The 13,340-nt window shown below is 54.5% G+C and overlaps 2 protein-coding genes across 2 annotated transcripts in view; one reads left to right on the top strand and one right to left on the bottom strand.

The window, feature by feature from the left end:
* Window positions 1-13,340, bottom strand: part of Cimip3 (ciliary microtubule inner protein 3) — a 65,576-nt gene that overhangs the window by 38,820 nt on the left and 13,416 nt on the right. The gene's annotated exons all lie outside the window — the stretch shown is intronic.
* Window positions 1-13,340, top strand: part of C19H6orf132 (chromosome 19 C6orf132 homolog) — a 30,884-nt gene that overhangs the window by 16,472 nt on the left and 1,072 nt on the right. Inside the window, exons 3-4 of the mRNA XM_057794508.1 lie at window positions 8,702-8,777; window positions 10,208-13,295. Of these exons, the coding sequence (XP_057650491.1) occupies window positions 8,702-8,777; window positions 10,208-13,295 (3,164 nt within the window). The remainder of the gene's footprint in view (window positions 1-8,701; window positions 8,778-10,207; window positions 13,296-13,340) is intronic.

Here is a 13,340-nt window from a genome sequence, read left to right as displayed (position 1 = left end):
AACTCAGAGATCCTCCTGTCTCTGCCTCCTAGTGCTGAAATTAAAAGGGTTAGCCATTAACTTACATTTTTAAAATGACATTTATTTATTATTTAGTGTATATGTGTACTCTCATGCCTTAGTGTGTGTGTGTGTGTAAATCAAAGGTGTGTGTGAGTCTGTTCTCACTTCTGCCGTTGGTAATTCCCTTAGCTCTCAGGGGACCTGGGGACTGGACTTGGGTCATCAGACTCTGTGGCCAGTTCTTTCCTACTGAATCATCTTGTGAGCACAACTGTGAACTCCTGATCCCCCTGTATCTCTTCTGGAATGCTGGAATTACAGGCATGCACCACCATGTCTGATCTGCTCGGTGCTGGGAATCAAACCCAGGGCTTTCGAGGGCTTTCGGCTTGCTAAGTAAGCACGCCCTCTCTCAGCTGAGCTCACTTCTAAAGTCGCCACTGAATCTGATTCCAGAGACGCTAAGTGTAAGGGAGAGAGCACAGCTGTTCCCGGGTCTGTGCTATCCTGGGTCTGTGCCGCGTCCTGTCTGAGCCTCCAGCACTGTCCTTGGCCAACACCCCACAAGGCCCCCTGCAAGGCAGTAACAGGCACTGCTCTTCACTCAGCCGAGAACCCTGGCTGCCTGGAAAGTTTTCTTGGTAATTTCCACCCAGGGGCCTTGGGAGAGGACTATAGCATGTCTGGGTCACAGCTGGGGCAGGGGCTTCTTCCTCCCCACCCTCCCCATCCATCTCCGCAGCTGGGCACTGACAGGTCTCGGGAGGAGGCTGGTGAGGAAGCTTTTCAGGCTCTCCAATACCAAGGTTAGTGGTGCATTTGCCTGCTGACCCAGCCTCTAAGGATCTACCCTTGGCTGGACTCTTAGGAATCCCAGGCATGAAGATGTGCATTGCGGGGCAAGAGAAGGTCAGTGGGATGGGACAGAGCCCTCAAAGTCCTGCCTCCTTGACTTCTCTCTGGCAGCAGGGGTGAGCAGCAGACTCTACTCAAGGGAGGAGAGGGGTGTGCTTCCTCTACTTCCTTCCTTTCCTTCCTCTTCTCTTCCACCCTAAAATGATAGCAAAAGGGCAGGAGAGGATCCCTGGTGACTTGTCCCTGACCACAGGGAAACGCCCATTTCCTCAATGCACCACACAGAGGAGTCACAGGCTCTGCCCTGTGCAGAGTATCTGAATGTCTAGGCTCTTACTAACCACAGAGGGTTCTGATTGATGGTGTTATTGATTAATGTTTTTGAGGTTTAATTATTTTTATTTTGTGGTATGAATGTTTTGCCTGTATATATTTCTGTGTGTGTGTGTGTGTGTGTGTGTGTGTGTGTGTGTGTGTGTGTTGCCCACAGAGGCCAGAAGAAGGCATTGGATCCTCTGGAACTGTAGTAACAGAGTTGTGAGGTGCCTCCTGTGTGTAGGTGCTGGGAATCGAACCAGGTCCTCAGGAAGAACAGTCTGTGCTCTTAACTGTGAAGCGTCTCTCCTGCCTTCCGCTGAGTTTTGATTAGACACTGGAGAGGAGCCTAGACGCAGTAACCTTTCTCTGGCCTGCTTTTCGGGGCCTATGGGCACGTCTCAGCCTCTGTAGTCCAGCAAACCTAAGGGGTCACTCCACTTTACAGAGTGCAGGTGAGGAGTCCTGGAGGGGGAGGGGGCACTCACTGAGCACTGTCAGTGACAGCTACGGTCCCTGCCTTTGGGATACTTTATTTGGGCTGTTTTATAGTTTGTTCTTTTGAAACAGAACTTTACATAGCCCAGGCTGGCTTTGAACTCGCTGCTCCTCCTGCCTCTGCCTCTGCCTCCCGAGTGCTGAGAGTATAGGGGTTTGGTACTACTCCCAGCTCATTTTGTTTTTGTGTGTTTTATTTGAGACAGGGTCTCCATATGTTGCCCAAGCTAGCTAGCCTCAAACAGGTAGCAGTCCCCCTGCCTCTGCCGTCCAAATGTGGACATTACAGGCACGTGCCATGAGACTGAAAGACAGTGTGAGCTTCAGTTAGCTCAGTCCTGCTCTACCGGCCAGGCTGCCCGGGAACTTAGCCTGCTCTTAGCCCCACCCCCCAGCTAGCTGTGTGGATTGAGTATGAGCAAACACCTACAGCCACAATAACGTTTAGGAATCCTAACAGCACTGGGTGTTTTTTAATTATGAATGAAAAACAATCACTTCTTAAGAAGGAGACCGAAGGACTGCAAGATGGCTCCGTGGGAAAAGGCACTCACCACCAGGTCTGACGACCTCACTTTGATCCCTGAGACCCGTGTGGTAGAGACAAAGAAGTGACCCCACAGGTTGTCCCCCGACTCCACAAGCTCACTGTGGTATGTCCATCCCCACACACATATATACACACAAACATAATTAATAAATAAATGAAATTTAAGAAAGGAAGGTTCAAGTGTGGTGGCGCACGCCTTTAATTCCAGCACTCAGAAGGCAGAGGCAGGTGGATCTCTGAGTTCAAGGCCAGCCTGGTCTACAGAGTGAGTTCCAGGACAGCCAGGGCTACAGAATAAGACCCTGTCCAAAAAAAAAAAAAAAAAAAAAAGGAAGGAAGGAAGGTAGCTAGACACAGTGACTTAATGTATATAATCTGGCATACGGGAACAGAGGCAGAAGGATCAGGAGTTCGAGGGCGACCTTGGCCTATATGAAACCCTGTGTTTTGAAGCGGAGGAAAACAGCGCACATCTTCTCCGAGCGGTGCCTATCTCCATCAGGCCCTCTGCTGGCCCTGCAGTGCCACTGGCTCACTGGCCTTGTCCTCCTGAGCTGAGGCTCCGCCATGGACCTCTGTGAAAAGCAGACGGCCCACGACTGTAGCTTCTGGGTGTCGTCTCGTTGGGGAGACAGGAAGTGCCAAAGCCCAGTTTCATGCCTTTCCTGACTGTCAGAGCCAGGCTGGACTCTGCCCCAGGCCCTGCGTGAGGGCACCTGCCATAGCAGGAGAGGGTGTGGCTCATCTGAGCACACCGCATGCTGCCTCCAGGCTAGTCCACTCCGTGGAGAGGTGGACGGCCACCGCTTACGAGCAGTGCATTGAGGCACAGGCTGACCCCCACACACAGCATCTTGGATACAGTCTGCTATTTTACCAGAGCTAGAGGCCAAGGATAGGGTGGTGCTGAGGAGAGCAGGGCAACACAGATATCACACACACATACCACATACAGTCACACAACACCCCTCACATACACACCACACATACACATCACATACACACACACACCACATACACACCACATATACACCACATACACACCACACAACACCATACACATACCACACATACACACCACACATACACACTACATATACCACATACACACCACATACACACACACCATACACATACCACACATACACACCACACATACACACTACATATACCACATACACACCACATACACACACACACCATACACATAACACACATACACACCACACACACCCCATACACATACACACACACCACATTCACACACATCACATACACACCACACATACACATACACAACACCTCACATACACACCACACATACACCACACACACACACATCACAACTGTTGGCCTGTGGTTCCTGAGAACTGCTTTCCAGGCTTTCTCCTCTACCGCACTTCCCTGACAAGTCTCTGGAGTCAGACAACCCCCTGAGGCCAGGGAAATAGGATGAGCTAACAACACCCTGTTCCTTATGAGGGGGCCTGGTGTGCCCATGTCTGTAGTCATACAGCCTGGGTGAGGAGTCACAGCAGAGACACCTTATGAGCCAGCGTCCCAGAACATCGAGGTCAGAGGACAGTTTTGGGGGTCATCTTTTCCCTCCACCTCGCTTGAGGCAAGGTGTCTCGTGTTGGGGCGCTGTGGTGTACTCCAGGGTAGCACCCGAGACCTTCTCTCAGTCCTCCTGTCTCTCGGGTGCTGACATCACAGTGCTTGCCACTGCCTCCAGCTTCTGTGGGTTTGGGGGCTCTTGCTTGGGGTGTCCGGTTTGCACGGCAAGAGGTTTACCTTCGAGCATCTCCCTAGCCCTCTTCCTTCCCTGTAAATTTCTGTTTATTACTGTGTGTGTGTGTATCTACATATATGTCACACATACACATATATGATGCATGTCTACATAGTCACAGGTCAGGGGACAACGTCATGGACTTCTCTTCTTCCACCTTTGTGGGTTCTAGGAATTAAACTCAGTTTGTAGGCTTTCATTGCTGGGGAGCAAGCACATTGTTGTCTGAGCCATCTTGTTGACCCAGAGGACGGGTATAACTCTGCTTTTATTTTTCTGAGACAGGGCCTCATATAACCCAGGTTACTGCTAACCGTGATCCTCCTGCCTCTACTTCCCAAGCGCTAGAATTACAGGTGTGCACCACGACGTCCAGCTATTTTCATGTGTGAGGTAATCTTTTAAAATGTTCGTGTGAGGGGGAAGGGGCACGTAGGCGTGCGATTACACACATGGAGGCTGGAGGACAACCTCGGGGGCAGGTCTGCAGAGTGTTGATGTAACAGGGCACCTTGGCAAAGCAGCTTAGGTGAGGGAGCGTTCATTGGGTTACGGTTCCCGGTTACAGTCCACCGTGCGGATGCCACAGCCGCAGGAGCTCCCGAGGGTGGTTCATGGCAGGCACATCCGCAGCCCAGAGCAGAGAGGACATCTGCAGCCCCACTGCCCATGTAGCCCTCCCACTCCTGTAAGTCCAGGGCTCCACCGGGGAATGGTGCTGCCACTGTCACATCCATTATCCACAGATATCTCACAGGCCAGCCTGCTCTAACCAGGTGATCTGGGTTGTGTCTAGTAGACAGGTAAGCTAACCGTCACATCTTCCAAGTCTTCCATCTTTTGATTGAGAGAGTCTCTCACTGGCCTGGAACTCCACCAAGTATGCCAGACTACTTGACCCTGAGTCACACCCCTCCACACCCGCCTCATTCTCTCTCTCTCTCTCTCTCTCTCTCTCTCTCTCTCTCTCTCTCTCTCTCTCTCACTGCATTTGGTCAGGCGGTGGTGGTGGCACAGGCCTTTAATCCCAGCACTCAGGAGGCAGAGGGATTTCTGAATTCAAGGCCAGACTAGTCTAAGAGTAAGTTCCAGGATAGCCAGGGCTACACAGAGAAACGCCGTCTCAGAAAAAGAAAACAAAAGTGTATTTTGTTTCCTTATGAGTCTCTTAAGGGCTGAGAAATCGCGTCCTTTTACCCCAAGTCCTCCTGGCGTATTGTCCAAGGAGACAGTGTCTGGCAACACCCCGCAAGGTAGTGTTGGTGACTGTGCTGTTATCTGGTAAACTGTTTACAGCCAGTAACTATCAACTATCCCGTATGCTCTTCGTGACACGTCCCTTCCCTACTCCAGGACCACACGTGGGCTGCAAATGCACCTCCAAGCCCTTCTCTGTTTTATCTGTGTGTGCGTGCCTGCGTGTGTGTGTGTGTGTGTGTGCGTGCGCGCGCGCCAAAGCATTATATATAGAGGTCAGAGAACACCTGGGGTGTTGCTCCTCCCCTTCTATCCTGTTTGAGACAGGGTCTCTTGTTGCTCTTGTGCCGGCTTAGCTGGCCTGCATACCTCCATTTCCAGGGGTTTCCTCCATCTGCCTTTCATCTCACCAATGGAGTGCCGGCATTACATGTCCGCACTCACCACTGCTTCCAGCTTTATGTGGGTTCTAGAGTATTAGAACTCAGGCCTCATGCTCACACAGCAAGCACTTGCCCGCAGACCCACCTCCCCATCCCCAAACCCTCTTCGTGAGGCTTTGCCTCAGTTCCCAGACTCTAGAGAGGACGGTGAGAATTGGGCAGCCCCGAGGGATACTATGCACGCCTCCACTGTCCACACAGAGCTGGTCCCCATCCAGGTCTCTCTGTAGGCTGCAGCCGGCTGGGTCCCATAAGCAAAAGAGGAAACTGTTTTTCTGAGGCTGAGATTCAAATGAGCTTGAATTTGCCTCCTCTTGAGAGTGTTGGAAGCAGCTGCTAAGAACTGAAACCATGAGATATGAGAGGGGAAAATGGGCTTTGCGGATCTGGGGACTGCTTGGTTTGCATGTGTGTGCGTGCGCGCGCATGCGCGCGTGCGCGCGCACACACACACACAGAGAACACATACATATACTCAGGCGCATGCACACAAAGTAAGAATTCTGGGGGGCTGGAGAGATGGCTCAGAGGGTAAGAGCACTGGTTGCTCTTCCAGAGGTCCCGAGTTCAATTCCCAGCAACCACATGGTGGCTCACAACCATCTGTAATGAGATCTGGTGCCTTCCTTGCCAGCAGTACATTGTATGCTTAATAAATAAATCTTTAAAAAAAAAAAAAAAGAATTCTGGAGAAAGCAAACAAGAGGCACGTGCCTTATGCAGTGGAGATGGAGGAGAGGGAGGTGCTTCTCTTATGGAGGGCAGACAGCCCTGCTTTGGTGGTTTAGGACCGCAGCAGGTCAGCAGTAGGACCTGGCGCAGGCAGCGGGTGGCCCCTTCCTTCCATCCTATGCCATGAGCCCAGTGCTTTCTGGACATTGATTGCTTCATTGATTCTTCATGGCCTCCTTGGATGGGCACATGGGTACATTCTGGTTTTAGAACTTTCACAGGCAGAGATAGCAGACACAGTCCTGTGGCTGGGTAGCAGGATTGGTTTCTCTAGGCCTCATGCTCCAAAGCCAGTGCTCACAACTCTTGCCCGTTTACAACAGACAGAGCAGCTAGTCCTTAGAGGAGCGGCTCTGGAGGGGCAGGATGCCCAGCATGGGCTCCACAGACCCGGGTGTGGTAGTGCCGGCATGGGCTCCACAGACCCGGGTGTGGTAGTGCCGGCATGGGCTCCACAGACCTGGGTGTGGTAGTGCCGGCATGGGCTCCACAGACCCGGGTGTGGTAGTGCCGGCATGGACTCCACGGGCCCAGGTGTGGTAGTGCCCACATGGGCTCCACAGACCCGGGCGTGGTAGTGCCGGCATGGGCTCCACAGGCCCGGGTGTGGTAGTGCCCACATGGGCTCCACGGGCTCGGGTGTGGTAGTGCCCGCATGGGTTCCACGGGCCCAGGTGCATGCTTTCAGTTATTTCTTCAGTGTTTCTGAGTGTCATGTCCTCATGTAGTAAATACAGGGGGCATCTTCTCATCGAGTGGTGGCTGAGATGGTGTGTTCACAGGAGCATTCTTACTAGAGAGGAGGGGCGCTGGGGGTGTGGCTCAGTTGGTAGCAGGCTTATTTAGGATGTACAAAGCCCTAGATTTGATTCTCAGCACCACAACGAGCCAGGAGTGCTGGTGACAACTGGAATCCCAGCATCGGGAAGGTGGAGGCAGGGAAATCAGAAATTCAAGGTCATCTTTGCTCAGAAAAGGAGGGTTGTGGGAGAGATGGGGCCAGGCAGTTCCAGCCCCAGGAGGAACACAGACTGCAGTCAGGAGGGGGAATGGGAAGGAAGGAGGTGGTGTGGGAAAGGAGGGCGGACTTATGGCCCAGACCAGGCCCCAGACCCATCAAAAGCACCACGCTGTGCTGTGCCCCGGTCTTCAGAGCAGCAGGTGCTGGGCTTTGTTGATCTATGGAAATGTGTGTTTGGGGAGAGCCACAGCTGTGTAAACACGTCTGCTCTGTTACGCCCGCACTGCCTGGAAGCCCTGCTTCACCACTTACTTATTTTTCTGTAAATTCCTGATGATAGCTCAGAGTAAACACGAGGTCAGGATGTGGTGTTAGCCTCTGGTCACTGGGTAGCCAGAAGGAGTCACTGCAGGGTTCTTAGGTTTGGGGACAGGAGCTGGTTCTCTCCGACCATTCTGGGTCCCCGGAGACCGAGCTCAGCTGACAGGGTCTTGCTATAGCCAGGAGCTACTCTGTCGACCTGGATGACCTTGAGCTGGAAATAAAGGCCCGTGCCACGCCTGGCTCCTTGGCTAGCTATTAGTTGGGATTTTCATTCACGTGTAGTTGATCCTCATCGTCGCTGATGCTGCATCTGCAAATCTGGTCTGTAACTACACAACTAACACTTACGCTCTGTTGTGATTGTTCTCATACGTGCACAGAGGAATGGACAGTTTGACTGGCAGCCCCTAAGCATTCATTTCTAGCTGACAGACAACCGGATACTTGGCTTTTTTTTTTTTTTTTTTTTTGACGGTCTCATGTCTCTCAAGCTGGCCTCAAACTCACTATATAACTGAGACTGTCCTTGAACTACCTCCCTGTGTACTGAGATGACAGGCATGCCCGCCACACCTGGTTTTTGCAGTGCCAGGGCTCGAACTCAGGGCTTGGTGTGTTCTAGGCAAACACTCTACCCATTGAAGTATATCCCCGGACCAGACCCATCTTTTAAAATTCACAATTATTCCAGGACAGGCTCCAAAACCACAGAGAAACCCTGTCTCGAAAAACCAAATAAATAAATAAATAAATAAAATAAAATAAAATTCACACTTAGGGCTGGAGAGATGATTCATCAGTTAAGAGCACTTGCTGCTCTTGCAGGGGACCCAGGTTCAGTCCCAGCACCCACATGGTCATTCCCAACTGTGTATGACTCTAGCCTGGCCTCTTCTCCTGTGGACACTGCATACTCTAAGATGAGTGAGCCCACTCTGTTTCCATCCACTTACTCGCAGCGGGGATCGGAGATCTGGCTGGTCTTCCATCTCTCTCTCCATGCTCCCTGACCTCTCTTGGGTCTCTTTCAGAATGCCCAGGAGAACCATGGGCTGGCTGTGCCCACCCCTTCTGTCCCAGAAGACTTTGCGGACAAAGAAGTGGGAGGTAAGAGAACTCTGATCTCGTGGTTTCTTCATCTTTCTTCCTCCACCTGCTCCATCTCCCCAGCTGGAGGCAAAGTCAGAGCCCCCGGCCTCTTAGCCACTGGCTGAGGTGGGTGGTGGGTGATCTTCACAGTGGAGCCGGGAGGTGTAGAGAACCAAGGTTGGCTAAGGCTCATTGGAGGATGTGGGGAAGGGGCCAGACCAGGTCACAACAGGACAGAAGGCAGCAGCAAGACCTCTGAGGTCAGACACGGATGGATGTAAGCCACTTAGTGTTAAGGTACCCATTCACACCTGGCCAGTGACATCCCACATCACTCAAAGCAAAGGGACTGCTGAGATCTCACACGTTGCTTCCCTGCCCCTCCTCCCACCTCTGCAGTGTGGGGTTTCCTTAATCAGCCTAGGCAGTTTTCACCCCAGGGTCTGCATCTCAGCCCCCTCCTGCCATCTCTCTCCTCCAGGATCACCTTCTCAGTGGGGCCTTCCTAATAAGATGGCACCCCTCGGTACCCCTTCCCTCCTGATTTTATTACTACCTTCACTGTGATAATGATTTACTAATGTATGGTGTTGGTTGTCTGTCTGGTTGACCCCTTAATGAATAAACTTCAGGGGTTGAGCGTATAGCAAGGAAGCGTGGGTAGAGGCCAGAGGGCAACACCACCTAGCATGAACAGGGCCCTGGGTTTGATCCCTGGAACAAACAAGAATAAACTCTAGTGAGTAGCATCTGTCTTGTTTATTGCTGTCGGGACCCCAGGCGCTCCAGGTCTAGGGGAGCCTTCCCAGGAGCCCTTCTCCAAGCTTGCGGCTCTCTCCTATTTTGAGGTGGGGAAAGGGAAAATATTTGTGGTGGAAGGAGGCTGGGGCCCAGGAGGAGAGGAATGTGGCTGCCGTGCAGGTGTCTGTCTCTGCAGCCACATTGCCCAGGGTACCTTCCCTCCTTTGCACCATCACAGGCCAGAGCCTGCTGCAGAGGTCCTAGACCATGTGACAAATGGAGCGGGAGTCACCCTTTACAGTAAGAAGGGGACCGCTCTTAGGACAGCTCAGGACACAGGTGGCATTGCTGCTTCCTCAATCAGGTTTAGGATGAAAGGGTTGAAGAACTGGTGTTTTTTTTTTTTTTTTTTTTTTTTTTTTTTGACCAACCCTGTGCACAGAGATTGGCTTTGGGTTGGAAAGATGGCTCAGCAGGTGACCAACCAGATCTGAGGCAAGTTTAGTCTCCAGAACTCACATGGTAGGAGGAGAGAACTTACTCCCATAGCTGTCCTCAGACCGCCTCAGCCACGCCATGGTAACCCCCCACCGCACCCCCCCACCCACACACACACTAAAGAAAGAGACGGAGAAAAGGAAAGCCTTGTTAAGAGAGGGAGGGGGACGGAGGCGGTTCCACTCCAATCTCTGCCTTCCTTCTCCCAGGTACCAGCTCACTAGTCAATGGCAGCCTCCGACTCTACAGCTCCGTGGGCGACCTGAGGCCCGCACACTATGAACTGGACTCTTCCATCCCGCCACCTCCCCCAGGCCCAGCCCCAGGGCCACCCCAGGAAACTTCACAGCCTCCGGGGGAGTCCCCTCCACCACCACCTCCTGCTGTCCCTCCCCCTCCTCCTCCCCTGCTGGTGGAACCCCCGCCCCCACCCCCACCCAGCACAGCCCCACCTCCGCCCCCGGTATTGGACACCTTATCTCCCTCCTCTGCCCTCTCCCCGCCATCAACACCTACCCCTCCAGACTTCATCCCCCCTGCCCCGCCATCAGCTTTTCTAAACCCCCCTCCACCTTCTTTGCCAGTCCCAGGACCCCCAACTCCAGTCTCTCCTCACACAACTGGAACGCGTCTCTTCCCCACTGGGGGGATTATCAAGTGGAAATCCGAAGTAGCACTCAATGGCAGGCAACCAGAAGACCCCAGAACCAGCCCCCCCAAGAGCCCTGCTGCACTAAAGGGGCCTAGCCCCGAATCCCACCTCACCTTCCCCAGGTCTTTCAAGGTGCCTCCCCCAACTCCAGTCAGGACCTCATCTATCCCGGTTCAGGAAGTGCCAGGGGCTTCCCCTGAGGAGGAAGCCAGTCTGAAGGCCTCTACCCACCTCCTGCCACCCTCCAGTTTCAGTGTCCGCCCTGCGTCTCAGGTTTACCCTGACAGGGCCCCAGAGCCAGAGCACACGCCAGAGCCCAGGCTTGAGACACCAGGCAACCCAAGGCTCGGGCAGCCTGAACCCCAGACAAACGGACAAGCTGGAGTTCCACCCCCAGCTCCTCCCTTGCCTCCACCTGCTCCCCCACTCCCTCCACCAGCACCCTCCCTGCCCCCAGCTGCTCCTCCTTTGCCCCCTACTGAGCAGGCGGTCCCTCCATCTTCTGGATTTATGAAGACCCCAAAATCCAGCTCACCTACTCTCAACCCCAAACCCAACCCCCCCACTCCGGAGGACACAGCCTCGTCAGAACCCGTTGACTGGAGGGACCCCCGGCAGATGGAGAAGCTTCGAAGTGAGCTGGCAGCCTATCTCTGTGGGACCAGGAAAGAGGATCGGTCACTCAGCCACAGGCCAGTCCCTAAGGTGGCCTTGAAGGACAACGAGAGCAAGAAGGACCCTAGCCTAGCAGAGGAGGCTCCTCCAAGCCTGCCTGAGAAGACAGACCCCTGTGGTCCCGAGAAGAGTAACTCCAGCAACAGCCTGCCAGACAGAGAAGCCACCAGCAGCCTGACCCTACCCCCTGTGGACTACATCCCCCAGGATACTCCAGCCCCCAGTGTCAGGCAGATCCGCAATGAGCTAGAGGCTCGGTTTTCCTCCTCAGCGGAGAAAGAAGCCAAGCCTAGCATAGCATCCCTGCCTCCCAAACCCCGGCTGGAAGGGGGAAGAATTTTTGAAAACGGGACTGATCATGGCAGATTCCATAAGCCTGTCACCAAGAATCCACCCCAGCAGTCTGCCACCGCTCTGCCGGCCACACCACCCCAGTCCAAGATTACACCTGGACCAGCAACACCACCCAAGGCCACACCTGGGCCAGCCACACCACCCCAGTCCAAGACCACACCTGGGCCAGGCTTACCACTCAAGCCTACACCTGAGCAGGCCACCTCGCCCAAGGACACACCTGGGCAGGCCACCTCGCCCAAGGACACACCTGGGCTGTCCATCCCTTCATGTCAGCAGGTGGCGGAGAAAGACCTTGTCCCAGTGAGACACAGAGAAAAGCCAGAACCTCAAGCAAATGCAGCGGCCACCCAGCTGTCCACAAACGGAGCCCGCTCCCCTCCAGCCCTCCCACCGAAGATGTCCACTGGAGGAGAGGAGGTACCGTTTCTGTACAGATTCCACCGCAGCCAGAACAGCCACAGCCGAGGGGTTGCTGTGGTGATTCCCACTCGGGCCAAAGGGGAGGCCACAGACTCAGGGGGACTGGTGGACGAAAAGGAACCCGAAAATCATCCAGCCAAACCTCTTGCCCCAGTCCAGCCTGCTGACCAACTTCTCAGACACCCGGTGACTGGGGAGGTGGTGGAGCGGGGCTCCCCAATGGCCCTGCTCCTCGCAGCCAGGCAGAGGGCACAGAAGAGCAGGCCAGGGGGTACTGCAGGGACTGCGATGGGACCGGGAAGGTCCTCTCTGCCAGGAAGTCTCCGTGACCATGGCAACCAAACGGAGGCCAGCTCTGATACCATCTTTTACAGAGGTAGTCGGCCCAACTCCTTCCTTGTGGTCCCTAAGGTACCCAGTGAGACAGAGGGCTCCCACCTAACCTCAGCACGGCCCGCTGGAGCCAGTCAGTGGAAGCCCCAGCAGGGACGAGACACACAGGGCCCAGAGCCAACTCATAGGCATGGGTGGACCAAGGCCGAGTCCCACGCCGCTGTGACCCGGGAAAGACACGCTCCCTCAAGCTTATCCCAGGGCCGCGCCCTTCCCAAATCCTTCTCTTCTCCTCCCTCTCCTTCCTACAAGAAGGAAGAGGAAGAAGAGTTCAGCTTTGATATCATTCCGCCACCGCCAGAGTTTAGCAATGACCCTGAACCCCATGCTGGGCTGCAGCATCAGGACCATCGCGGGTCCCCACCCAGGAACAACTACTCAGACTTGGGGCAGCCCCTGGACTTGGGGTCCGGGGCCAATCCAGCTCGCGGCTTCTCGCGCTTTGCCGGCACTCAATACTCAGGGCTCGGGGGCCTGGATCGCTTCTCCGGCAGCGGACGCTCGCTCATCAAGAAGCGCCTGTACGTCGGGGAGTCCCACCGCAACCCCGGGACGCCCCGCGGCGCCACTGGCCGCAGCATGAGCTCCCCTAACTGCTTCGGACCGCAGCCGGGAGGTCCTGAGATGCGACGGGTCAACTCGGCGGGCCGCGCGGCCCCCGGAGGCCTGAACGCACGGAGGCTGTCGCTGGAGGGCGCCCGAGGCGCAGCCGAGGTCAAGTACAAGACGCCCAGCGGAGGCGGTGGTGGTAGTGGCGGCAAAGCTGGGGACTATGGCTTCATCCCTGCCAAAGGCAGCAGGTGAGCTGGGGAAGGATCTCCGTGGGTTTGCGACCAGGAATGCGT

Source organism: Chionomys nivalis, chromosome 19, assembly GCF_950005125.1.
Source record: "Chionomys nivalis chromosome 19, mChiNiv1.1, whole genome shotgun sequence".
Lineage (NCBI taxonomy): Eukaryota > Metazoa > Chordata > Mammalia > Rodentia > Cricetidae > Chionomys > Chionomys nivalis.
This window is presented reverse-complemented; position numbering and strand designations above follow the sequence as displayed.